Source organism: Colletotrichum spaethianum (genome assembly GCF_022836535.1).
Source record: "Colletotrichum spaethianum MAFF 239500 DNA, contig13, whole genome shotgun sequence".
Classification (NCBI taxonomy): domain Eukaryota; kingdom Fungi; phylum Ascomycota; class Sordariomycetes; order Glomerellales; family Glomerellaceae; genus Colletotrichum; species Colletotrichum spaethianum.
This window is the reverse complement of record NW_026054783.1, coordinates 17,943-43,047: the sequence shown is the minus strand read 5'-3', so window position 1 is coordinate 43,047 and position 25,105 is coordinate 17,943. Positions and strand designations below refer to the sequence as shown.

General features: G+C 50.7%; 8 protein-coding genes and 1 non-coding gene across 9 annotated transcripts; 4 read left to right on the top strand and 5 right to left on the bottom strand.

Annotated features, from left to right (window-relative positions):
* Positions 1-235: 235 nt before the first annotated feature.
* ColSpa_rRNA_018 lies at positions 236-351 on the bottom strand. The gene has a single exon (XR_007414249.1). It is a non-coding gene; the product is annotated as a 5S ribosomal RNA (ribosomal RNA).
* Positions 352-770: 419 nt separating this feature from the next.
* Positions 771-1,677, top strand: ColSpa_05683 (U1 snRNP-associated protein usp106; the record flags this gene model as incomplete). The annotated part of the gene is made up of 3 exons (XM_049271895.1): positions 771-796; positions 853-1,166; positions 1,277-1,677. The coding sequence occupies 3 exons, from the start codon at positions 771-773 to the stop codon at positions 1,675-1,677; spliced, it is 741 nt and encodes a 246-aa protein (XP_049127852.1).
* A 170-nt stretch (positions 1,678-1,847) lies between these two features.
* ColSpa_05682 (V-type proton ATPase subunit E) lies at positions 1,848-3,089 on the bottom strand (the record flags this gene model as incomplete). The annotated part of the gene is given in 6 exon segments (XM_049271894.1): positions 1,848-1,994; positions 2,048-2,103; positions 2,323-2,410; positions 2,427-2,742; positions 2,891-3,003; positions 3,075-3,089. 6 exon segments carry the CDS (start codon positions 3,087-3,089, stop codon positions 1,848-1,850), a joined length of 735 nt encoding a protein of 244 aa, XP_049127851.1.
* A 733-nt stretch (positions 3,090-3,822) lies between these two features.
* Positions 3,823-6,432, top strand: ColSpa_05681 (pre-mRNA-splicing factor SYF1; the record flags this gene model as incomplete). The annotated part of the gene is made up of 3 exons (XM_049271893.1): positions 3,823-3,879; positions 3,967-4,137; positions 4,192-6,432. The coding sequence occupies 3 exons, from the start codon at positions 3,823-3,825 to the stop codon at positions 6,430-6,432; spliced, it is 2,469 nt and encodes an 822-aa protein (XP_049127850.1).
* A 265-nt stretch (positions 6,433-6,697) lies between these two features.
* ColSpa_05680 (uncharacterized protein) lies at positions 6,698-7,070 on the bottom strand (the record flags this gene model as incomplete). Its single annotated transcript, XM_049271892.1, has 2 exons — positions 6,698-6,840; positions 6,932-7,070. The coding sequence occupies 2 exons, from the start codon at positions 7,068-7,070 to the stop codon at positions 6,698-6,700; spliced, it is 282 nt and encodes a 93-aa protein (XP_049127849.1).
* A 3,180-nt stretch (positions 7,071-10,250) lies between these two features.
* On the bottom strand, positions 10,251-11,088 carry ColSpa_05679 (uncharacterized protein; the record flags this gene model as incomplete). The annotated part of the gene is made up of 2 exons (XM_049271891.1): positions 10,251-10,669; positions 10,737-11,088. The coding sequence occupies 2 exons, from the start codon at positions 11,086-11,088 to the stop codon at positions 10,251-10,253; spliced, it is 771 nt and encodes a 256-aa protein (XP_049127848.1).
* Positions 11,089-16,109: 5,021 nt separating this feature from the next.
* On the top strand, positions 16,110-17,851 carry ColSpa_05678 (CCA tRNA nucleotidyltransferase, mitochondrial; the record flags this gene model as incomplete). The annotated part of the gene is made up of 3 exons (XM_049271890.1): positions 16,110-16,905; positions 16,977-17,522; positions 17,589-17,851. The coding sequence occupies 3 exons, from the start codon at positions 16,110-16,112 to the stop codon at positions 17,849-17,851; spliced, it is 1,605 nt and encodes a 534-aa protein (XP_049127847.1).
* A 663-nt stretch (positions 17,852-18,514) lies between these two features.
* ColSpa_05677 (uncharacterized protein) lies at positions 18,515-19,293 on the top strand (the record flags this gene model as incomplete). Its single annotated transcript, XM_049271889.1, has 2 exons — positions 18,515-18,595; positions 18,727-19,293. The coding sequence occupies 2 exons, from the start codon at positions 18,515-18,517 to the stop codon at positions 19,291-19,293; spliced, it is 648 nt and encodes a 215-aa protein (XP_049127846.1).
* Positions 19,294-20,263: 970 nt separating this feature from the next.
* ColSpa_05676 (polyphosphoinositide phosphatase) lies at positions 20,264-23,306 on the bottom strand (the record flags this gene model as incomplete). Its single annotated transcript, XM_049271888.1, has 3 exons — positions 20,264-22,123; positions 22,192-22,292; positions 22,358-23,306. 3 exons carry the CDS (start codon positions 23,304-23,306, stop codon positions 20,264-20,266), a joined length of 2,910 nt encoding a protein of 969 aa, XP_049127845.1.
* Positions 23,307-25,105: the final 1,799 nt, after the last annotated feature.

The following is a 25,105-nucleotide window of genomic DNA, read 5'->3' as shown; positions in this document are numbered from 1 at the left end:
CAAGCCGACCTAGTGTGAGCCCACTTAGGCGTGGATCGACGGACGCAAGAGAGTACGTAGAAGAGTTTCACAGGTAGATGATGTCGTACCATCCATAAACGTAAATGTAGAAATAGCAACACATCAAGAATCATGGCAAGATTTATCATGGTTCCGATCTTTATCCCTAAATACACTTCGAACCTACAACTCGAAAGTTTGGAGTGGGGGACCTCTTGACATGAGAGCTAAAAAACATACAACACCAGGTATTCGCTGGTCGTCACCGACCCAACTACTAATCCGGCCCTCACTGGCTTATCTATGGGAGAGCGGACGGGATCCCGAGTTTTCCAGTGGGTATGGTCGTATGTATTCAGTTAAGGTACTTGAGAGAATATAAATGCTTGCTACAAACAGCCGCTTCTTTTAGAGTATTGTTTTCAATGTCTGCTATTACACTGAGGTTCCCTTTGTGCTGGGCGCACTTGGGAGCCTGGTCCCCAGTTTTTTAAGGTAATGGCTTCCACATCTCAAGTCTGACCGTCGCGTGGCTGCACAGAGTGACTTCTACTTCCATTTTGCCGGAGATGCCCTGTTGCGTCCGTGAGGTACCGCCAGTTTAGGTAGACGGCAGGCGGTGTGCACGCTCCTCTACACCAAGCCATAACACAACGGTCCAAGGTGCTCGATCTTCCACAAGCTAACTTCACCTCGCGACTTTCCTTTATTTTGGCATTTCGCCTCATAATCTGCTATCAGGTGCACCTCTTTTCTCAGTTACCGTAGCAATGGCTTCTGGTCTCCCCATCGCCACGTACGTGTCATTGCACTTCGACACGTATGGCTATTGGCTGACCTCTTGTGCTACAGAGTATACGTGCGAAACCTTGAGGAGCGCGCCAAAGTCGACCAGCTGAAGGATGCGCTGCTCCAAATCTTCTCCGAGTATGGCAACGTCATCGACATTGTCGCCAAGACGAACTTGAAAGCGAAGGGACAGGCCTTTGTCGTCTTTGACGACCCCGAGGCTGCACGCAAAGCCATCGAGGAGGTACAGGGCTTCGAGCTGTTTGAGAAGCCCATGCAGCTCGCCCTCGCCCGCACGAGAAGCGATGCGACCGTCAAGACGGTTGGCAATGATGAAGAGTTTGAGCTTCACAAGCGCCGTCGTCTAGCCGAAAAAGGTTTCGATCGCCCTACCCGCGCCCTCCTCTATTTCCCTCCTATCGGTGTCATTATCTGTTTGTGCATAACAAGTACCACTTCTGCTGACTTCTTTGCGCCTCTTCACCAGACAAGAAGAAGGCATACGAGGCCGCCGAGGAACAGAAGCGTCTCAAGAGACCCGGTCCAGGCGGCGCCGCTGCAACGGACAACCGCCCTGCCAAGGCCGCTCGCGGTGCTGGCCTCAAGTCTACAAACCCCTCTACTACAGCTGTCATCCCCGACGAGTACCTCCCCCCGAACAAAATTCTCTTCGTGCAGAACTTGCCCGAAGATTACGATATCGATGCCGTCACAAGCATATTCGGCCGTTTCGAAGGTTTCCGCGAGGTTAGATTGGTGCCAGGTCGCCGCGGCATTGCATTTGTCGAGTACGAGGGCGAACAAGGGGCCATCACAGCAAAGGAGAACACCGCGGGCATGGTCCTTGGAGACACCCATACTATCAAGGTCACATACCAGCGGCAATAGGCCACTGCTTTTAGGTCTGGTGGTCATCTGGTGTTTCGGCGTGTAGGTTAGGGATGAGTTTGAGAGGGTATGAATGCTTGCGAGAAAAAAGCGCGCCCACACCAACTACTCTGAATATCAACACATGCTTCGTGATCCTTTTCTGCACTGGTCCGAATATTACGGGATGCTCAGAAAATAACATCGTTGTCTTCCTCTGCTGCAAGAAGGTCGTTTGGCCCGGACGAGTCACCTCTCTCCTCTGCCGCGTTGGCAGCCTTTTTGGCCTTGATCTCTGCGTCTGTGGCCGCAGTATCTCTCTGTTTCTTGTTCGCCACCTGTGATTGTCCGTCAGAAATTGCTGCTGCCAATTTCGAACAATGGCTGTTACCTTTTTCAATCTGTAAAACTCTTCTCGGTCCAGCTCATCGAGCTCTGAGTTGATGTCTGTAGTCAAAGTCAGACACCTCAAAGCGTTACGCAAGGGGATCCTTCCCGAATAACATACACTTGATGGTGTTCTCTGTTCTCGGAATGATAACGTGCTCGCTTGGGAAACGGTCAGTGATTGATTAGTCTGTAAGCCATCCAAGGATTGCTTACATCGCGTTCACTGCAGTGTGTTAGTACAAACTCTCAGGGCACAATATCCACTATGAAACTTACCACGTCGGTTGACGACCTTGATAACTTCGTCCAAAATTACAAAAGCAGTCTTGATCGAGTTAGACTTCTTGTTATCCATGGAAAACATCTTAACGGATACGTACCTGGAGACTTGCGAGTTCAACCAAAGCCTCGACGGCACGAGCATATGTCTCGCGGCAGCGTTGGACTTGCTGACCACCCTTGCCCAGTCCCGTCAGGCCAAAGTCGTTGTTCCCTTCGGTCACGTAGCTCTCGAAGGCGGGGAGGAGAACACCCGAAACGTTTTCCTGCTTGGTGCGCACGCGGAAACGAGCGGACCGCGCGGACTCCTGAATCTGGTAGCCAATATCGCCGCCCACAGCATACGTAACTTCGGCCAAGGAGAAGGAGGCAATCTGCATCACACGTCCCATCTTTCTCTTGGCTTCGTCGATGCGTCTCGTAATCTCTGTAGAAGTGCAATTGCCTCAATCAGTACCAGTCGTCGAGACGGAATCGGAGCTTCGAACCTCGGAATCGTCTGCGGTGCATAACGTGTCAGCAAGTCCTTTCTTGTATGAATGTTTCCAAGCCTCTGGAGACGTACTTGGTCAGAGCCTCGCTCTTTCTCTTCAGCAAGCTATGGCCCGTTTCAGCACCCTTGAGCTTCGCCTTCATGATTCCCAGCGACTGGCGCGTGGGAAACACGGCCTCTCGGTCCTATACAAGTGGATTGTCGTGTCAGTAGGGACCTCGTTGAGCCGGGCTGATTGGAAAGGAATCCAGCATACAGGAGCGCCCGACATGGTGGTTTATCGAAGTTGGCAATGTAGATTGTATTTCGAATCGACGAGGAATCGGGGGAAATGTGCGCGTGCTCAACAACAATTCGTACGGCACCGGATGACAGGAGGAGGTAGACGCAGCGCGATCGTTCAATGGAGTCGACGAGGAGCTGGAGACGTTAGGCAATTGAGCGTCGTTGGCTGCTCGTTGCGTCAGTGCTTCAAGCACACTGGACAAGGCTCCCGTTGCTAGTAAGTAAGTGCCTATGGCAGGCACCGCTGGAGTAAAGGTACCTCAGCTTGTGTCTCTACATGTCAGCCACAGTCGTAGGTACCCAAGGTACTTACCTACCTACCTATCTTGGCACAGGCCTCTGCCCGATTGAGCTGGCAAGTGGGGCTAGAGCTGTATTTCGAAGCTGTACTTAGGCCGCCTACCTCGGTATGGCTAATACCAGCTGATGCATGTATCGAGGCCAGGCATCCCGATTAAAACATACTCGGTCGAAGGTCTCTCAAAGCCAGAGTGGGGCCATGGACGAAAAACGTACCTGAGCTGCTTGGGCCTGTCGACCTGGAGCGCGAAGGAAACGATTTTGTCTCCAGTCGCGCCATGATTCACCTTTGAACTGCATCGCCCGTCTTCTCAACAATCCACCGTCGTGACTGGAGCACGAAGACACCAAGGTGCCCAGCGCTTGAGCTGTCACTCTTGTCTTTCTCATGGCTTTTTGGCCATTGGCCTGAATCAAATATGCCTGCCTCTGTGCTTCTCAACGGCTCCCAGAGATGTCCGGATCTGCACCTGGTTGTAAGTGACGCTCTTGTTTTTTGTCGGTGGCTCTTGCGATCATCGCTTGTACTGCCATTGATATAAGAAGCTGACAAAGTATTTTAGAGCGACGAAGACTCTGTGTACGAGCAAGATATCCTACGCAACCCCGGCAGCATCAAGCCATGGCTCGCCTACATACAATTCAAGTCCCAGCATGGGACCGTACACGAGCGCGCGTTTGTTCTCGAGCGTGCTTGTATCCAGCTCCCACGGTCCTATAAACTTTGGAAAATGGTATGTAGAAAGATGCTGGCATGCTACTTTGGACAACAGCTGACAGTCCGACAGTATCTTATTTTCCGCGTCCATCACGTTTCAAGGCTGAATGCTGCCGTCTTTTCTGCCGAATATCGGAAGGTAAACGCGCTATTTGAGCGCGCGCTGATTCTCCTGAACAAGATGCCTCGAATCTGGGAACTCTACCTCAAGTTCTTGCTTCAACAACCTCTTGTCACGACCACGCGACGAACTTTCGATCGAGCCCTTCGTGCACTGCCGCTCACCCAGCACAACCGAATCTGGGCCCTCTACAAGACATTCGTCAATTCTGCCGAAGGAATTAGCGCCGTCAAGGTCTGGCGCCGCTACATGCAAATACACCCCGAGGAGGCTGAAGATTTCATAGAGCTTCTCACGCAGGTGGGCTTCTATACGGAGGCTATCAAGAAGTACACGGACATCCTCAATAACACACGGTTTATAAGCAAGCATGGGAAGGGGCATTACGAATTGTGGAGCGAGATGGTTGACCTGATGGTCGAACACGCGGCCGAGATCGAGACGGGCCACGAGACTGGTATCGACGTTGACAGAATCGTTAGAAGCGGTATTGTTCGATTTGCCGACCAACGGGGGAAGTTATGGTGTGGGTTGGCCACCTATTGGATACGGAGAGGCAGTTTCGAGCGCGCCAGAGACGTATTTGAAGAAGCAATCACAACGGTGATGACGGTCAGAGACTTTACGCTTGTTTTCGACTCATACACCGAGTTCGAGGAGTCAATAATTGGAGCTCTCATGGAGGTCGCCTCGGATCGTGCTGACAAGGGCATTGTCGATGAGGAGGCGGATTTCGAACTTGACATACGAATGATGCGCTTCGAGCAGCTCATGGACAGGAGACCTTTCCTTCTCAACGATGTTGTTCTGCGACAGAACCCGAACAACGTATCAGAATGGGAGAAGAGGGTAGCTCTCTGGGGGGACAACAAGCTGGAAGTGGTACAGACATACACAGCAGCCATCGCGACAATACAGCCAAAGAAAGCCATTGGAGCATTCCATCAACTCTGGGCCAACTACGCCAAATTCTACGAGCGGGGGGGCGACCTACGAAACTCGCGCATCATCATGGAAAAGGCTGTCAAGGTGCCATTCAAGTCGGTTGCGGAACTGGCTGACATGTGGATTGAATGGGCCGAGATGGAGCTGAGGAATGAGAATTTTGACGATGCCGTTCGCATCATGGCGAAGGCGGTCCAGGCACCGAAGAGGTCGACAGTTGACTACTTTGACGAGACACTGTCGCCTCAGCAGCGTGTGCACAAGAGCTGGAAGCTCTGGAGCTTCTACGTAGATCTTGTCGAGAGCGTCAGCTCGTTGGAAGATACGAGGAAGGTATACGAGCGTATATTTGAACTGCGGATCGCCACGCCCCAAACTGTGGTCAACTACGCCAATTTATTGGAGGAGCACCAGTACTACGAGGAGTCGTTCAAAATTTACGAACGTGGCCTCGATCTCTTCAGCTACCCCGTCGCCTTCGAGCTGTGGAACCTGTACCTGACAAAGGCCGTTGATCGCAAGATTGGCATCGAGCGCCTGCGCGATCTTTTTGAGCAGGCCATTGAGGACTGTCCGCCCAAGTTCGCCAAGGTCATATATCTCATGTACGGCAACCTGGAGGAGGAGCGGGGCCTCGCGAGGCACGCGATGCGAATCTACGAACGCGCGACGAGAGCTGTGGCGGACGAGGACCGGGCAGACATGTTCAACTTCTACATCACCAAGTCAGCATCCAACTTCGGGCTACCGTCGACGAGGCCCATTTACGAAAAGGCCATCTCCACTTTACCCGACAATGAGGCACGGGACATGTGCCTAAAGTTTGCCGATATGGAGAAGCGCCTTGGCGAGATCGATCGGGCGCGGGCTATTTACGGTCACGCGTCACAATTCTGCGACCCGCGCACCAGCCCAGACTTTTGGGCGAAGTGGGAGGCCTTCGAGGTGCAACACGGCAACGAGGACACATTCAAGGAGATGCTGCGGATCAAGCGGAGCGTGCAGGCGCAGTACAATACCGACGTCAACTTCATCGCGTCACAGGCCCTCGCACGCAGCCAGCGGCGGCCGGAAGAGTCGGGCGACCCCGAAATGGCCGATGCCATGGCGGCGCTCGAGCGACAAGCAAAGGCGCCCGTGGGATTCGTGGCGGCCAGCGATGCCGCCAAGACGGCCAGCACAACCGAGGCACCAGCTGCGGCAGCAAACCCGGACGCTATCGACATCGATGACCTTGACGAATAACGTGTATCAATTTCTCCTCGGCGTGATGGCGGTTGGCTAGTTTTAGGTAATATCATACAGACAGCAGAGCGTCAAACCCATTTCCGATTCCTGATCTCTACAATTTAGTTCATTCCTCGTGATTCCCATTCCCAGCCTTGCTGGTGTGATGTTACAGCCCCTCCTACGATCTGCTGGGCGCTCGCTCAACGTTGGTCAAGTCACACGATTCTCACGTGCCGGGCCAGTCGTTCGTTCCCCCGAATACAGCCAAAGACCCTTTATATTACTTTGAGGGCGTCTTGGTGTAGCCTTTCTCAGTGTGCTTCTCGTGGAAGCCAGAGGCGTAATTCCGGTCAACATGGCCGTCACGAGAACCGGGCGTAGCATAGATGGAACCCTTGCGCTTCTGGAAGCGGCTCGGGGGAACTTTGGAGGCGTCTAACAGAGTGTTCCAGGTGGTTAGTAATCGCCAACGCGGACCCCGGGCAGGATAGAGAAGCCAGCAGTCAGGACTTACCCCATTCGTCGGTGCTGGCTCGTCGATCTGCGGGCGACGAGGAGAGGGCGACGGCAGGCTCTCCGTCAAGGACGGTCGGCGAGGCGCCGGCATCAATGGTGATGCTCTCGGTTCTGGTCTGGTCGTCTGGGCACGGCATATTAACAGGCGTCTTGTGTGGCAGTAGATGATGAAGGGGTTGAACAAACCGGACATGGTAGAGTCTGGTGTCGGCGGACGGGAGCCTTCTGTGTCGATTCGATAGCAAGCGAGTCACCGTCTTAGCTGATACGATGATGTTTGACAAGGTCGTAGATTAAAAGTATTGTGAGTTGGGCTGTGTCAAAAGGTATCGCAGGTGGGGAGAGACTTTAAGTCGAAGGGAGAAGGCCAATGACAGGGCGATCAGAGGAGGGAGGGGGGGGGTTATGAAGGTCCGGAACAGTCACAACCATCAGGCCCGGTAGCGTTTTGTGCGTGTCGATGGTGTCACCAAGACGATGCTAAAGTGAGGGAGGAGGCACCAAGGCCGAAATACTAAGGTAGCGAGCAAGGTGGGGGCAGAAGGAGGCAATGGATCACCACACCACACCGCGACAAGGAGGTACATGATCCCTTTGTAGTGTAGGGCGATGGGCTGGCTGGGCAGTCACCTGCCGTTTGCCTTTTCCTTTCCCATGCGGTCGAAGGACAAGTCTGAAAGAGCCCCGAGTACCTACCTAGTCATTCCGTCTCAACTGCGTTTATTAACGAACGAACCTGTCGATCACAGCCCCCTCCACTTCGAAGCCTCTGAGACCGGGGGTGGCGTCGGCGCACGACCTCTACGTACCTTTAATAGTGAGTGAGAGTAGGTACTCAAGGTGGCCGGCCAACTGGCTGCTCTGGTGTATTATCGATTGGTTTCGGTTCAGTTTTCGCTTGAATTTGGGTTCGCGGGGAGATAGAATTGGAAAGATTCTGTTTCAACGGTGGAAAACGCAGCCGTCAGGGCGAGGAAAGTCTCCGTTGTACTGGCCAAGGAAGCGAGCAGACAGGAGGAGGTAGACCAAGGTTTATCACGACTTGAAGTGTATCATGACCCCTCGCTGTTTTGGGTGTGCGGATTACGTAGCTCATTTCACCTCATCTTCACATCGCCATTGGACATGTACGTTTCTTAGATAATGCGAGGAGGGTGAGCTTGGGATACAGGAGGACGGTACACTAACGTGAACCCTTACTTACAGTTGCTTTGCCTGACTTGTCTACTCATATCAGGTTAGCCTCCATTTGGGCTGCCTCGAAAATACTATATTGAAAGGGAACTCTGTCTTGTGGGCAGGAAAGAATAGCAAATTGCAAGACAAGCCTATGCCTGATCATGTAAGTCGGTGTATTCAGGTAGCTGGCCCTCCCTTAGTGTTACTTCTAGCTGAACATGGAAAACCCAAGCTAGCTTGTTGTGCACATGGTGAAATGATACTGCGTAAAAGGATGACGGCGTTGGTCAAGGTTTATCACCGCACACGCCAAGGACTTGCCCGAGGTCGACATCAGTATTGGGTAGCGAAACATCTGACCCGGACGCGCTTCCCCTAATCTTTTCCCGACTTTTTTCTTTCTTTTTCGACTTATTGATGGCGGGGGTAGAGTGACAAGGATCAGCGAAGGCCTTAACCATCCGCTCTGTGCGTCTCTCACTACTATGAACGCCATTGACGTCACGCCAGGGCCAATCGACGAATGGAGGAAACGACGGCACCCCCAAGCTCCAATGACATTCACTTCGATTGCCTTCTTGTCCAATTGCAGTTGGTGATTGCTGATCTGGAGTGCCTCTTGTTTCTGTCACTGGTATCCAACGTATTGTATTCCATTTCGCCCACCTTCTTTCACAAACGCCATCTACGAGTACCTATACCCGCATCTAGACGAGAACGACTCGTCGATTGGCTTAGTCTTACATGTCCATCTGTTATCGTCCGCATTACCTGCAACCCTACGCAAACATCTCGGCGTCCATGCTCACGCCCACATCCACGGTGCACAACTCGTTTCAGATGCACGTGGTAAGGAACCCAAGGCTGATTAAACCTACATTAGTTGCGTCCTTGGCTAGGTTCGGGAGAGCCAACTTAGGATGAACGCTTCTGCCGGTGGTTGTGGACGACGATGACAAGAATTGGACCACGACTTGCGTTCGTCCCTAAAGAAGGTTTTGATTATTATCGGCGTCGGTTTTGACAGAAATATGTTTTTGGTATTGGTCTTGCCCAATCTAGCCGGCGCCATCGCACAGACAGGCTCAGCGCAAGTCCGCTAATTGTGATGTCTACTTTCTCTGCTACTCATCTGCTCTCAAACAGCCTCCCCTTTTTGCCTCTTCTTGCAAGCCTTCATTCACGTTCTCAGCCCCGTACCATCACACCATATTCCATTCCGTATTACCTTATCTCATCCCAGCCCAACAGGTCCTGGTGCTGCACCTCCTGACCCTCGTCAGATCACCCCATTTAGGTTGTCCTCATTATATTGTCCTAACGCCTTTGCCTTCTTTCGGTGGCTGTGCATGCCCGACTCAACCTTCTCTAGGCTTGTTTGACTCGGGACCACGTACATGCCGTCTCCTCAGTGTACGAACAACGCATCACGTTCTCCTCTGGCCATGACGAAAAACATTGTCCGAAGATAATATCTGGTCCGACGCACTCCCCCCTCTCTCGGTCTTAATACTTCGACAGGTAACGTGACCCGTGCACGTCTTTGGTGCAATACAAGCAATGCGGCGATGGATCAACCCATCTTAGTGAACGGCAACCCGCGGCAAACGAAACGGAGGGAATCGTTCGCGAAGACATTGAGTCTTGTAGATAACCCTAGGCAGCCAAGCCTTGACATTGTAGCCATGAAATATGCGGCGATAGTCACAACCACCAAACCACCTTACTGTCATAATTGTTGAGCCATCTTGTCAGCAGAGGGGAAGTTAGTCGAGACTCGGGTTGGGCAGCAAGCACTACAACCCTCATCCAGCAGGACAGCTAAACCAACAAGCCCAAAAACGGTTCTTGGACCATTTAAGCCCAGCACATGCTACCGGACCGTTCGCCGACGATGCCAGGAGCCGAAATGTCACACAACCATATACCAGAGGAAACAAGATAGCAAATTATTAGCAAGCAGTCAGAGAATGGTATTGTGTACTATCGACGACTAGACACAGTCAAAGCCCTCTCCAGATACATAATGATGGGCATCAGCATCAGCATCAAGTCAGCAGCCTCTTTCGTCGCCTGTCCTTCCTGCCTCCGCAAATCCCTGTTTCAACCCTCGTGACAGCCCCCGGAACTCAAGTCGTTTAAATCTCCTCACCGTCGGCGCGGAGCTCGGCCAGGTAAGCGGGGTCGTCCTCAGGGGCCGCAGAGGGGGTCTGAGCACGCTTGATCATCTTCTTGAGGAGCTCGTCGGAGCGCTTGACGGCGAGCATCAGGTTACGGCGAGCAGCAGCCGGCGTGGTGGTGCCAGCCATCTGGACGGGAACGACACCGCCAAAGGGACCGGCGCGAGCGGCGTTCTGGCAACGAACCAAGCAGACGTTGGACTGGCCAGCAACGGTACCTGTGCAGGTCTGGTCGGCAGGGATGGCGGCCTTGAGCGGGAAGTCGGTCATGGCGCCGTCACGGTTGCGGGAGTTCTCGCCCGGGGGAGTGGTGATAACGTTGATGTTGGTCCAGGCGGCGCCAGTGCCGTCAGCGTTGATCATGCAGTCGTAAGGGCCTGCAGTATCCCGTGTTAGTTGTGCTCCAAGTTGGGCGTCAGGGTGCATCTAAGTCTGTTCACTTACCACCACCGTCACCGTTGACCTGGTGCAGAGTCATATCGACAGAGCCGCCAGCAGAGACCTGGGGGAGCATAGTGCCGGTCTCGGCCATCATGGCCTTGGTGCCGGTCTCGAGATCGTTTGTACCGGCGCCGACGGTCTCGCCGAATGTGTCGGCTGCGTCGCCCTTGAAACGAGTGCTGTCCGCCTGGAAAGGGTTGCGGCGGGTTCCATCACGGGGGGTGCTGGAATCAATGCCGAGGGCCATGCCCTTTCCGCCGGCGTCACCGGTAGCGGCAATGATGGCAGCGTGTCCGGCAACAATGTCGGCGGTGGCCAGGAGGCCGATGGCGAAAATGCTCTTGATGGAAGACATGTTGTTGTGAGAGAAGGTAAGTCCTGACCGGCAGGGATAAATTATGCAATAAAAGATTGGAAGGAGAGAAGTAGTCGGATGACTCAAAGACTGCTGATTGCTGGATGGTGATGGAGAGGGCAAAACGGATTGGAGCTGGATGCTGGACTTGTCTTTATAGAAAGCTAGCGGCCCAAGAGTACGAGAGACGTCGAAATATCTGATGTCGGGACGACCACGACACGCCTCTGTCTCCCACCCTCACTTCCACTGCCACGTTCCCACGGCTTGCTTCACCCCATTGCCTGTTCTCCTCTGATGCTCGGGAGAGGTTTGTCGAATATCCATCCGACATCCTAAACCGCCAAGCCAAACATGTTTTCGAGGAGATGGCCTCAATGCGACTTGGCTTGGGGGTGGTTCGAATCCAGGCACACCCACTGACACAGACACATCAACGACGACGACGAAGGATGTGACATGGCTAGCTGGAGAGCGGATCTCCTGAGCTGGGCTGTGGCGAGGCCAGTGAGCAGAGCCTCATGTGAATATCGAGCCAGGGGCGTGGACAACATGAGGCGATGACGAACAGGGATGGGTATCAAAGTTCCGGAGTTGGTGTGACCGAATTTCGGCTGGAAAGCCCGAGCCCACGACCGGAAATCAGGACGACCTTAATCTGACCCAGCCAAGATGCAACCAGCATCTCTAAGAGGGGCAGAGGACGGGCGCCTGGACCCTTCTACCGTCCAGGTTCACACCAAGCGATGACCTGCATGTCTGCTGCCCGGGGTTTCTGGCAGGCTCTTGCTCGGAAGCGGAGCAAATGCAGGTGCAGGCCTAGGTGTACCAAACGCCGTGTCTAAGACGACGGCGTAAACGTTCCAGTTGCCCGGTGATGGGATGTTCAACGGGCGCATATCTGATATGAACTTTTGCTTCGAGGCTCCTGTGAACGAGCAGCGAAGACTGGCGTTGAATACGTAGGCAGCAGTATGTTTCCGAACGCCCCAGAACATCTCATTATACAAGACCAAGTATAAGATGGAATGGCTGGTGCTTGCCATCGGTTCCCGCAGGATGCTGGTTATTTGCGCAGGTCACGCACCCATGTAGGCGTACGTGACCTGCGCAAAGAACAATGATCCATGGTTGTGCCTATTCTTGGCGACCACTCATCATAATGGCTACTTTGATGGTCTGGTTGCCTGGCCCTTGGCTGAGTGTGATTTAAAGTAAGGTGAAGTCGCTGCGTTGGAACTAGATCCACAGCAATGACCCCAGCCAGCGACGGCCATGCCTCGTGCGTGTTTCGATGCGGAGATGGATGGCTCTGTTTCGACCCACGGCGGCCGGATCTGCAGCGCACCGGATACGATATGATCGTTGCAACGGGGGGTGGTGCTGGAACGAGCTAGCAAGGAAAAGATGACGGCCCAATCGAATCTCGACCTGTATTAACGGTAAGCGCACGTGCGTAGATGATCCGTTGCCATACTGTGGGTAACTTTGAAGGAAGAGAGAGTACCGTAGAATTGGGTTAATGTCACAAGGGCGCGAGGGAGAGGGCGAAGATGGAGGAGAGGGCGAACGGGTGCAGACGGGGCAAACCGTTGCAGCCGACAAGCGCGAAAAGCACGCACAGATGGCGCAGTTGGGTCAAAATCCGCAGTCATGCAAGCCGAGCGGAGACCGCATAGGAGGCAGTAGACTTGACGGCAATGGGTGCGGTGAGCCACGATACTGCTGTCAAGACAAACGTCGGACAATGGCGGTGACCTGACTTCGATTTACAACGTTGAGTGACTTTGCATGGCGGTGACCTGACTTCGATTTACAACGTTGAGTGACTTTGCATGGCGGTTCAACAACAGTGCAAGAGAAATGATGCCGTGCCAGCTGTAATTCGACGGATGGTGGGGCCTACCTATGGCTACGATGGATAGGACGACGACAACAACAGGAACCTGGCGCAGGAGCAGCTGGCGACCGGGACAGCAATGCGGCTGTGAAGATTTTGCCCCTGTCTATGTCTGTCTTAGTCTTCAAGCCCCCGAGCTTTGCTAGTGGCGAGCTGGACGAGGCCACCACTGGTTGTATCATTCGCTTAGAGCCCATAAAAACAGACATAATAGTTGCCCAGAATGGACGATGCTGTGTACCTTGTAAAGCAGACGCATCGAATGGTTGGGGTAGATGCCGGAAGACGTTGAAGTGCGCATACAATGTCGGCCACAAACACACATGATTGGCTGGCGTGCGCAAAGCATCGAGGCAAGAGAACGAGGGAAGAGGGATCGGTAGCAGGGGGGTGCGTTCGTTTCGCTCCGGGGCACGTCCCAGCAAGCAGATGAGGCTCTGTTGGCCATGTCGAATCAATGGCTTGTCGGTCTGCTACCATTCTATTCAGGCTAAAGCGAAGGAAAGCTCGGAAGACGAGGGGAAGGACAGACCAACAGACAGGGTAGGCACCGGTGAGACAGGTGTCGTTTGGAACAGGCGGTATGAGCTGTGCACTGGCCATCGGTGAAACCGACTTTGTCAACTTCTGAGTTGCGGAGCCAATCGCAAGGGCATTTGGGCAACATCAGTTGGGTCGTTTCCTGCAAGACTAGAACGCCAGGGGCAGCTGTGCATCACAGTCGCTCCCCAGAGCCACAGCCGACTACCGGTGCGCGACGAATGCGGAACAAAGTAGACGGACCGGGTTGCCCTGTGCGGGAGGAACTGCTGATCAAACAAAACCATATCAAAGATAGACTTGAATATAGGGGACTGGGGTTGCGGTGACCCAGATCTAGGTCTCATGGTCCTTGGGGTAACCACTTTGGGTGGGCGGTCAGGAAATACTTGGATATGGGCCACAAGACGGGATTCAGATTCCCATGACAGGTGCAACTGCGGATAGAGACAGTGACATTATTGACTACTGAAACATATGGATGGAACCCGAGGAAGAGCATCGTCGTTGTGAAATGCCAAGATTGCTGAGGGTTCTCTGTTATGCTGCCGTTTGTTATGTAGGGCAGTGACATAAAGCGGCTTGAAGTTGCAGCCGGCCCTTTGCAAAGGAGTTGTAGCCTAGAATCCGTAGGTCAATTTGCATACGAGTTATTGCCATTACAAGCAAGTACAGCAACGCAGGCAGCGTTGGAAAATACTCCACCACTCGACGGAGGGCAAAGTTGGCGCACCCTTGCTGAGCTTCACGAACAAATCAAACAAGACACTGGGCGAAGGACAACCCGGTCCTCCCAGCCACGCTGTCTTGTGCCACAAGACGGATGACACGCTACGTCAATACCTCAACAGGGGAGCTTTGACGTTAAAACACGATGCCAAATCGCACTTGGTTGTCTTAGGTAATTGTATTAGCTCGGACACCCCGGCTCAGGTACAGAACCAGGGAAGGCTGTCAGCTGAGAGAGCATACGTGCAAAAGTCGATGGCAAGCCCGAAAACTTGCCGGAGGATACGTACCCCATATCTCGTAGTACCTAGGTACCTAAGCATCCTGTCTCTCCTACATCGTGTGCCATACCTTCTATTCATAGTGGCACCCTTACCGTCGTCTCGCCAGAGCATGGTAGGTATTTGGACTTAGGTAGTGTAGGCTGTAGTGGATCGTGCCGCAAGTGAGATCCGTACTATCGCCATTGCGCTTCTTGACGCTTGTGCACTCTTACCCCTGTCACGGGCCGAACGACTCGTAAGGTACTCTGTCACCCAGTTCATTTTACCCCCCTGCCTGTCTGCTTGACATGGCGTTCACCTACCGCATGTTCTACTAGTTGATGACGACAGAATAATAGATATTTGAAATGGCACTGTGTGTCTTCAAGAGGACAGACAGACGCGTGACCCAAAATAAACAACAAGGCTGCTATAGTCTGTTATTTTCTTGAATGTACATAGTTCTCTATTGTGTGTCTTGAAGTTTTTGTTGTACGCGGTCGTCAGTGTACGGGGTTTCAATTGCAAGTCGGGTGTTTGGTTACCCTTGGCTGCCTTTCTGACATCTCCTCCGGCGTGTGTCTGGGCCCTGGTCAGCTCCTAACTCTGCCTAGCTTATATAGTATTAATTAGGTACAGGAAGTTTAAGCTGAAGACGCCTGCAGGGTCGTTTTTAGAACAGTCCCATTACAAACAAACACACACCACCAATGACTGAATCTTGCCCCGAACCTTATTACCCTGCCTTGACCTTGAGATTGTGAGTCAACCCCCGTCATCTTCATATTCGCATAGACGTAAGCCCTAAGAGATGGGCATGGCAACTATGTCGTTTCGCATCACATATATATCACCTTAGGTCACTTCACTTATTCGTCACATCTGCACAGGAGCCCTATCATGTCATTTTTTACCCCCTGGAACCATATTGGGCGGCAGGCCTCACAGTTCGTTCGCGTCACCCCACCTACCACACCCGGGTGTCTCGCCTTTTTACCTAACCACTCGCTAGCCGCGTATCAGCGCTTCGTATCGAGACTTCATCCCAACCTCGACCCCATCGCCAAACCCACACTGCCTGGAGAAACCACTCGATACACACACTACAAACTCTTGCAGGCCAGCGCTTTGTCCCAGAATTGCCTGTTCATTCATCGGTCCTCCTCTGACAATCTGGGCCTGTGCTGAAGTGTCCGTACCACCTATCTCTTGCCTTCATCGGCATCTGCGCCTCCGACCCCAGTCTCCATTACCGCTGCTACTCGGTACTACCCAAACCATTGGTTAATTTGAGAGGTGCTCCTGGCCAATCCCAGGAAGACGTCTTCTCGAAACTGACGGATCACGGCTAGCGGCCTTGTGCAGCGCACGTTCACCCCTTCCTCCTAGGGCTCTAGCTCGTTAAGCGCCTGCGACTTGACACACTCGACTGTCGGGCGAGCCGTGTCATGCTACGTCTCTGTCCTCGACTTCGACCTGCCACAACTTGGAAGCGCTGCGCGGTGCTACCATCATTCCCGTGTCGGTACCTCATGAAGAGAAACTTTGATACTTTTGTGGGCCGTCCTGCTCCATCTTCCCCCTCTAAGATGGCCGCTACCAGCAGCAACAACGCCGCCACCACTACCGTCGCCCCGATTATTCCGCCGAAGCTTAGCCTTACTGCCACAGAGAAACAGTTGAGGGATCTCCTGGTCGATGTTGCCGCCTTCATCGATGCGGCCGGTCGCTCGCCCGAGCCGCTCGTTCTTCGATGGGCGGGAGGATGGGTTCGTGATAAGCTGCTTGGCATTGAGAGCCACGACGTCGACACCGCCATCAATGTCATGACCGGCTATGCCTTCAGTCTAGAGCTCCGTGACTACTGTGCTCAAAATGAGCATATCAAGAAGCACAACATTGGCCCTGATGACATGGGCAGCCTTCACAAAATTGCTGCCAACCCCGACAAGTCTAAACATCTCGAAACAGCCACCACACGCATGTTTGGTCTGGACGTCGATTTTGTCAACCTGCGCAAGGAGACATACACCCAAGAAAGCCGCAACCCCACGATGGAGTTTGGCACTGCAGAGGAAGATGCTCTGCGCCGAGATGCCACCATTAACGCACTCTTCTACAACCTCCATACTGGTCTGGTGGAGGACTTGACCGGTGGTCTCGCAGACATGAAATCTCGTCTGATTCGCACTCCTATGGAGCCATTCCAGACTTTCACTGACGACCCTCTCAGAGTGTTAAGGTTGGTCCGTTTTGCCAGCCGGCTTGACTTTGCCATAGACCCCACCGCCACTGCCGTCATGGCCGATGCCCGCGTCCTAGACGCTCTGAAGCTTAAGATCAGCCGTGAGAGGGTCGGGGTTGAGATGGAGAAGATGCTGAGGGGTACGTCTGATTGGGATAGCGGTGCTCTACGCGTGAATGCTTCACAGACTGACATAATGAGATCCAATCAGGCAAGCGTCCACGCTGTTCTTTGGACCTCATCCGGACATTGGGCTTATACGAGGCCATCTTTACGGATCCGAACAGCATCAAGCACCCACCGCCGGACCTCTCCAAGTGGCAGTTGGTCTATGATCTTTTTGACAGTCTCGTTTGCAATAAAGCCCTGGGATCCATCTACGATGTTCTCGTCAAGTCTGACGAGGCCGCATACTACGCTTGGAACCTAGCCGCAGTAATTCCATATTCACACGTGGAGAGGGAAATGCCCCTACCAAAGTCCAGGGCGACTCTGCCGTTAACAACCTTGGTGGCTCGAGAAGGCATCAAGGCCCCAAACAAGCTCTGCGATGTCATCACTGCTGCGTATCGCCATCGACCCGATATTGTTGCCTTGAAGCAAGCTGTTTGTGCCAATGAGTCTGCGGCTACGGAACGAGACACTGTTGGCATGGCAATCCGCAAGTGGGATGGCCAGGGGAGCCACTGGCGCGTCCAGGTTCTCTATGCCCTGCTCGTCGAAGCCCTAGACAAGCTGCCGTCTGGCTCGGATGCTGGTAAGAAGCTCAGTATTCCATGCTTTCCTTTGCAAGTTGAAAGCCTCAATACTCACTCCATGACAGACAGAATTGATTTTCTCTCCGGTTGGCAGACGTTCTTAGATCGTTTGGCGAAGCTGGACGTAATGGATGCACCGTCTTTGAAGCGCCGAGTCGACGGCCGGATGCTGGCCAAGGAGCTCGGAGTTCGCCCAGGTAGGTGGATGGGGCAAGCCTTGGACGTGTGTGTTGCCTGGCAACTTCGCCATCCCGACGAGATGGACCTGGCTGGAGCTATTGATGAGGTACGCCGGAGAGCCGGCGAGTTGGGGATCCAAGGTATATGACATGAGAATAGCCACCAACGACAGGACGCAGTTCCCAGACGGAATGAACGACTTAAATGCAGACTGGATGCTTGTCTTCGCCCTTCTATGCAGGACATTTACACCGTTATGACCAGGTTGAAGCTCCGGCTTGAACAACGATATGCCGTGTTGTGTTGGCACAGTGTCCAAGAATGAGACTCTCCCATAGGGGACATGGATATTATGCAACTGCAATAGAAAGGCCTTGGATACTAAAAAGAAATAGACATAAACCGTATGAGTGAAAACAGGAACGTGATCTGTTTTCCCTGCAGAGCCCCGAGGCTGTCTAGCTCGAGAAGGAGGATGCAGCGCACTGTGCGCTGTCGCCGTATTGGCACTGGTTCGGGCTGCAACGGAATTCGGGGATTTGGAAATTCAAGCCTCCATTTACAAAACTCCCCCTACTTCGCACACAGAACTTGGGTTTGCTGACGACATTGCCACCATCAACCCTGCCTTTTCAACCTGATCGAGACTCATTCGGCAGCTAATGCACCGTCACGCCTTGTGCGACCGTCTCAGTGGTAGTTTGTCACTTCTGTTGTCGCTCACTCGCCCCTCCTGCAATTGATTACCCTCTCCTTCCAAAGATGTTGCATGATATAGTTGAAGCATGGCAGCATGCAACTTCCAGCGGTAATGGACTGGATGCAGATAAAAGTGTGTCTCGATATCCCACCATACTGGGAGACGGCCGCCATTTGTCGTCACCAGCTGACCGTAAGAGACAGTTCTGCCAAGCCTGTACACACTCGCGAATCTTGCCTGCGGCCTATCCGAGTGTGAATCTTTGGTGAGTTGTTCCGTATATTCATCCTCTATTCTTGCTAACGCTTGCACGATAGCCGCAGCGACATGTTCTTGAGGTTCTTTCACTATGCCTCGAGAAGAGCGAGCGCATTTACGGAGGATCGCAGGACAAGGAGTCCATTCAGCAACTCGCGAGCCATGCCGCGGGACTTTTGAGCTATCCCACCCTTTTGCAATCTGCAGACAGCCCTGCCCTGGCGGAAAGGGCATTAAATGTTTTGGAGAGCCTCGTCATCAACTTTTCTGCGCTACTCGACCAAAAGGATCTGATTCGTGTAGCTGCGTATACCGACAGCCAGGACGCATGGACAACCTCGGGCGCTGCATCAAGTTCTGAGTGCATTTTAAGAAATTCCCTGAGCCACGACATGAGGTGTAAATTTATAGTTTCCGCCGTTCTAGAAGACTTCATTCGCCCCATTTTCTCCCGAACCACTTCAAACCGCATCACTTCAACTGGTAGGAAGGCTCACTTCGTCAACGACGACCAGAATCAGGCCACCCGCGATTGTTACACAGGAACTGTTGATTCGACGCCGTGGAAGAATACCCAAGTCCACGCCGTCACGATATTTGCATGGGCTGTGGAACATGCCGATGTTGGTTGACCCCTCCTACATCACTCGTTACATGGCTAAAATGCATATCTGACGCACTGTTTTACACAGGAACCTCTTATCAGCAAGAGCTGGCCATTATTTACACCAGTCCTACTCGCCCTTGTTGATAACACGGAGACAAGGTTCAAGCAAAAGGGCCTCATCATACTACAGAGCTTTCTCTCAAGATGCCCAGCCCACGTCCTTGGCGACACGGGTCTCGGCGAAATCTTTGAGCAGTCTGTGTTTCCCTCGCTTCTCTCCCTCCCAAGCGTGACGCCGGAAGAAGAGTCTCTTCAATTGCTTGAACCAGCCTACCGCGCCATCATACAGCTGGCCAAGGCTCAGTTTCCTAATGACGGGGCCAGACCCGAAAAGACGAAAATCCTCACTAGGTTGCTCAGAGAAGGTGTACTTGCCGGTTACTGGCATGCGTCCGAGTACGTTGGAATTGTAGAGTTGCTCGCTCGACAGACCATTCCAATCATCAACCAACTTGGTCCGTTTGCTATACCACATCTGAAGGCAAGGCAAAGATTCTCACACGTCGCTGTCCACGTGCTGACTTTTACACAGGAACTTCTATCCATGTTCTCCGCCATCATGACCGACCCGTTCTTCGTTTCCTGCCCAACCTGCATCCAGGCGGCGGCCCAGGCGTTATACGCGGTTATGCTGAACTGCTGGTCAAGGATCTCTCATGCGTCACACTCAGGCACGGTGCTGAGAACGATCAGTATCTGCTGGCTGAACATGCTAGATGAACACAGAAGGACGCCAGGGAATGCGGCGAATGAGAAAGCCTTGGCAGAAGTGACAAAACTCGCTCCTATGCTGCGTGCCATCTTAACGGCTGCCGGCCTCGATCCGCAGCAGTATTGCTCGCCACTGTTGGCTACTGAACCCAGGCTTGCGGAGCTATTCGGCAGCACCAAAGTTGCAACCGAGACTGTGGGCGAAGAACACAACGCCAGTCATCTCAATCGAGTGGCTGCTGCTTGAAGAAAGACTTGCCGCGCAGCCACTTCCTATATGCCTTGTACCGCTTTTTCTGGGCATCTTCCTCAGTGACGGTAAGAGGGTTGCTGCCGACTTTGAGGAGCTCAGCGTACACTGCTAAGTCCTCTTCGGCACCCACAGGGGTGATGGCATCGCTCTGCCAGCTACTCTGAACATAATGCTGGTACTCGGACTGGTTCTCCGCCTGGACCTCGGCCGACACAACCAAGGGTAGGTTCTGGGGGTGGCTGATGTAGCGCTCATAATCCTCGGCCTCCTGCTGACTGACGGATGGGTTGAGAGACTCATTAACAGCCTTGGTAAACGTCCACTGGGCCGCTTTGGTCTTTTCCTGTGCTGTAGGCTTGATTTTAGGGGACCCTTGTGGTTCTGCCTGGGTTTCCTTCATGATCCCGTGGTGTCCTGTTACTCTATCCTGCATGGGCTGGAGCCAGCGGTGAATGGAAATACCTTTGCCACCTGTCGTGCGGTCGGATATGATGGATGCTGCGTCCATATCCCGAGAAGACTTCAGATCTTGTGGGTCGACGATTGTCACCTCCTTCTTCGGCTTCTTCTTCTCGTGGGCGTCCATGTCTGTCTCGTTACGGACCCTAAAGGGACTCAGATCATAGCGGCCATCCTGTGTGGACTTGAAGGGTATGTACTTGATGGTTGAGTTCATCTTATAAGGAAACATCTTGAGGAATGATGAGAGGGTGGACGGTCGATAATACTCAACCCAATAATCGTCAAAGAAAGACACTGGCATCTTCCTTGCCTCGCCAGGAGGCGGAGTGTATGTCGGAAACCTCCTCTCCTGCAGGTTTTCTGCCGTGTACCAATTGATGTAGTCCCGTTTTGTCTTGTCGGACCACGCCCGTGGGTCCGCGTGATGAAGATAGTAGTCGGTCGCAAGGTCCCACAACATTGGCTGCCCCTGAGCAAATATGTAGTTCCCGAGGAACAGATTGTACGCCTCCTGGCGCTGGCCGTCGAGGAAGGAGTTGTTGTAGTATCTCTTGAAACTCTCTATCATGTCGCGGGAATGACTCGTCCACTGGTTGATTTTGCGGTAAGTTTCCATGGTGTTGACAAGCTGAGAGCCGCCGTACTGCACAGCAATGGTATCGCCATGGTCATGATACATGTGTGTAAAGAGATTGACGGCATCCGTGTCATAGTTGATAGAGGTGTCCTCAAGAATGCCGAGTGCGTGCAACTGATGCCCTAGGGCTCTTTTGCCAATAACGAACTGCGCCGCGTTGGTGCGATCTAGACAATCAATACAGTTCGTCCGGGCGACACCATTCTGTACGCTTGTCGGGTACACCTTGCCGTCGCCGTCGTGGAAGAAGCCTGTCGTGGTGACAACATCCTCGGCAATACGCTCTAGGGTACCTATAACGTCTTGGTCGCGACTCTTTGCCGCTCGGCTCATATCCCAGGCCTTATGGATGATCTTACGTCCCTCGGGTAGGAACTGGTTAAGATAGTTAATGGCATTTGTGTATTCCAATAACAGCTTGGACTCTCGTGGCGTCCTCTCTCTGGCCTTCACCAAGTTCAGTACGTAGATGGGGGCGCCGTAGCGCTCGAAAAGGTTGTCGAAATGAAGGGCTGCCGCGCTGTAGAACGGGTCGACCAAGTTGAGCTCAATTGGCGGCTTTGGGGTCACACCCGTGTTGTCCTGTGTCCAGTAAAGAGGAATACTGCCCCTATGCTGGACATACGAGGTGTACTGCGGACTGGAGAAGAGCCTCGGTCCAGGGGCGTGAAACGAAGTGGTCAACGCTTCCGAAACTATCTGTTCTGTCTCGACATCGTTGGCGACGTAGCCCTATCAACGCCCTCTGGTCAGTGATGGGTCGTTCGAAATAGTATTTTTTGTTTGTCATGTCAGCCTACCAGGTCATTGGCTCCGCGTTTAAGGAATCTAGCTCCAGCGAAGAAGCGGGATCGCCGGGCAATGATGGTGATGTACGCAGTACGGCCATATATCGATAAAGCTACATCACTCATCATTAGCCACGTAACATCAACTTCACCGCCTGCATTCGGGATGGAAACGCACCAGCCTGGTCGATGTAGCCGTGTATGATGGGATGACACCAGTCAAAAGGATCCTTAAGAGCCTTCATGGCCGGTTGCAAGAGATGGCTATTCCATACAAACATGCCGTTGAAGTCATCTATAGCCCCCGGAAGTCCACAGGCAAGCGCCTCACGCTCCCTCGTAAGATTATGCTGAAGCGTGCGTGTTATGTCGTATGAGTAGCTATAATAAAAGGATCTGGTCAGGTCTAGGTTGTTGAGGATGCCTAAAAAGCGAGACTCTTCAGTGTTTCTGACGTCGGCTTTGAATCGGTTTGGTGTGAGCGGCACCAACTCTGTACCATCAACTTGGTAAATGTAGTGCCCCCCAATCATGGCCACCGTACTCTTCTTTGTGATCAAAAGCATGTAGTAAGGCCCCGTAAACTTAATAAAGCCCAGCAATCCCCATGCAGTACAACGCAGCTTGATGCCTCCTGTTCCCTTGTTGCCATCATCGATCGTGTCCAACAGCTGGTTCATCTCCTTTTGGCTGTAAATGATCTTGTCGTCGGTAATGCTCAACTCCGAGTCGTCTGTAGTTCTCTCGATTTTGAGAATCCGGTATCGCCGCTCGGTCACGTCGCCGCCGACGATATAATAGCGTGTGGCTGTCTCGTACAAGCTGAACTTATGCATTTTGCGATCGAGGCGATCGAGGCCCGTTTCGTCGTACGCATCTGTTGCGCGAGCAGCGGAGTCGGGACTCGACGTCCGTACAAAGGGTTTGGCTACTGCTGGCTCTTCCTCGGCATCGTCTTCGCCAGCTCGGTTTTGAGTCGCAGCGTCTGAGGAAAGAGCTTTGGCTGTCTCATCGTTGTTAAGTAGTGGAAACACAGGCGACAAATCTCGGCTTAACTTGTCCTGATCAGCATCGCCAGGGAAGGTCATAGGGGGGTTGGAATCGCGCGACGCTGGTCGTTCGGCCATGGTTCTGGACAGAATAGCTCCTGTTTAGGAGCCGCTGAATGAGTGCACGAGTTTAATGTACGACGTAATATCGGTGTGTTATGTCTTTATACGTAATAGAGAGCAATTATGATAAAATTAAATAAAGCTTAATATACTAATTAAATTAAAGAAGCTATAAAATTATTAACTAAAATAGTATTTTATAAGGGTTAGTTTATTTAAAATTATTTGGTTATAATAATAATTAATATTATTATTAAATAAATAAACCTAGTTAAGTTAAATTTAATAATACACATAATATACCTGTATAGCGAGTCAGCCAACATAGTAAGTTAGCTACTTTTCCTTCTTTCTACCTCTTTAATCTTTATACTACTTTTCCTTTGCATATAAACATATAATCCTCCTTAATTAAAAGTCATATTATCTTTACTTTTTAAGCTATTAAAAAAGACCTAAAGATATTTATATAAGAAGTAACTTAAACCTTTTAAATCCCTTAAATAATACTTTAAGATTAATATATTAAACGCGTTATATAACCTAAAAGATAACTAAATTTAATAAAAATAACTATAATAAAAAAAAGTAATTCTTAAATAAGTTATTAACTTAATTAATTAAAGGTTTTTTTTATAATAAAGAAATATATAAGAAATAGCTAATTAACTTTTAAATATATATAATAAGATATATATAAAACCTTAATTAATAAAAAACTTTATATAATATATTTTTTAATTAAAAATATAATTTTAATATTAAATTAATTATTAAAAAGTTTTAATTAAGATTCTTATAATTATATAAAACTAGTTTATATTTATATAAAATATAATTACAAAGTATAAAATACTTAATAATAATATTTATAATTCTAATAAAATAAACTTTCTAACAAAAATATTATTAATATATTTATATAATAAGTAAACTAATATAGTAAATAAACTATTTTCTTTTACCTTTTTACTTCTTATATAAGTTAATTAAACTATAACATATAAAATTAATTAAAACTACTTTTTATCTTTTTTTATTATTATCTTAAATTATCTTATAAGTTTATATATTATATTTAGGCTTTTTATAACTATTATATTATTATATATATAGTTTAGTACTTTTTATATAATATTCTTTTTAGAGGTTATTTTTACTTTTAGTATTAATATTACTTTTTGTATTTATAGTGTTTTTATTTTAGTAATATTAAATAACGTACTTGCATAGCGAGTAGGCTAATATAGTGAGTAGACTACTCCTTATCGCTAGAAAAACCCCCTTTTTTAACTATTTATTAAAAATCTACTTCTTATCTAAAATAGATATAATTTTGTATAAAGGCTTAGATAAGGGTTATTAAGTAAAATAAAATCTACTAGAAATTATTACTATACTTTAACCCCTAGATCTTTAGAAATTCTCTTATTTAGAGGCCTAGATAAGAGATACTAGGGTTAGAGAGAGATAATATTTTTTATACTATTATTTACTAGAATTTAACTCTTATCGTTATATAACACTAAAAACTAGGTCTTTTTTAGTTAAGAATCTGCTTGTTAATAAATAGTTAAAAAAGGGGTTTTTTCTAGCGATAAGGAGTGGCCCGCTCGCTATGTTGGCCCACTCGCTATGCGAGTACGTTAACTTTTTAAGATATAGTTTAGTCTTTTTTGCTTTTTAGTATTTACTTAATACCTTTATTTTTATATAAAGCTTATACTTAGGGGTGTTAGTTAGCGCCACGTAAAGCTAAACACCTTCTCCTTACAGAGAGGGCAAAAAAACCAGGTTACTACTATAAAAAGATA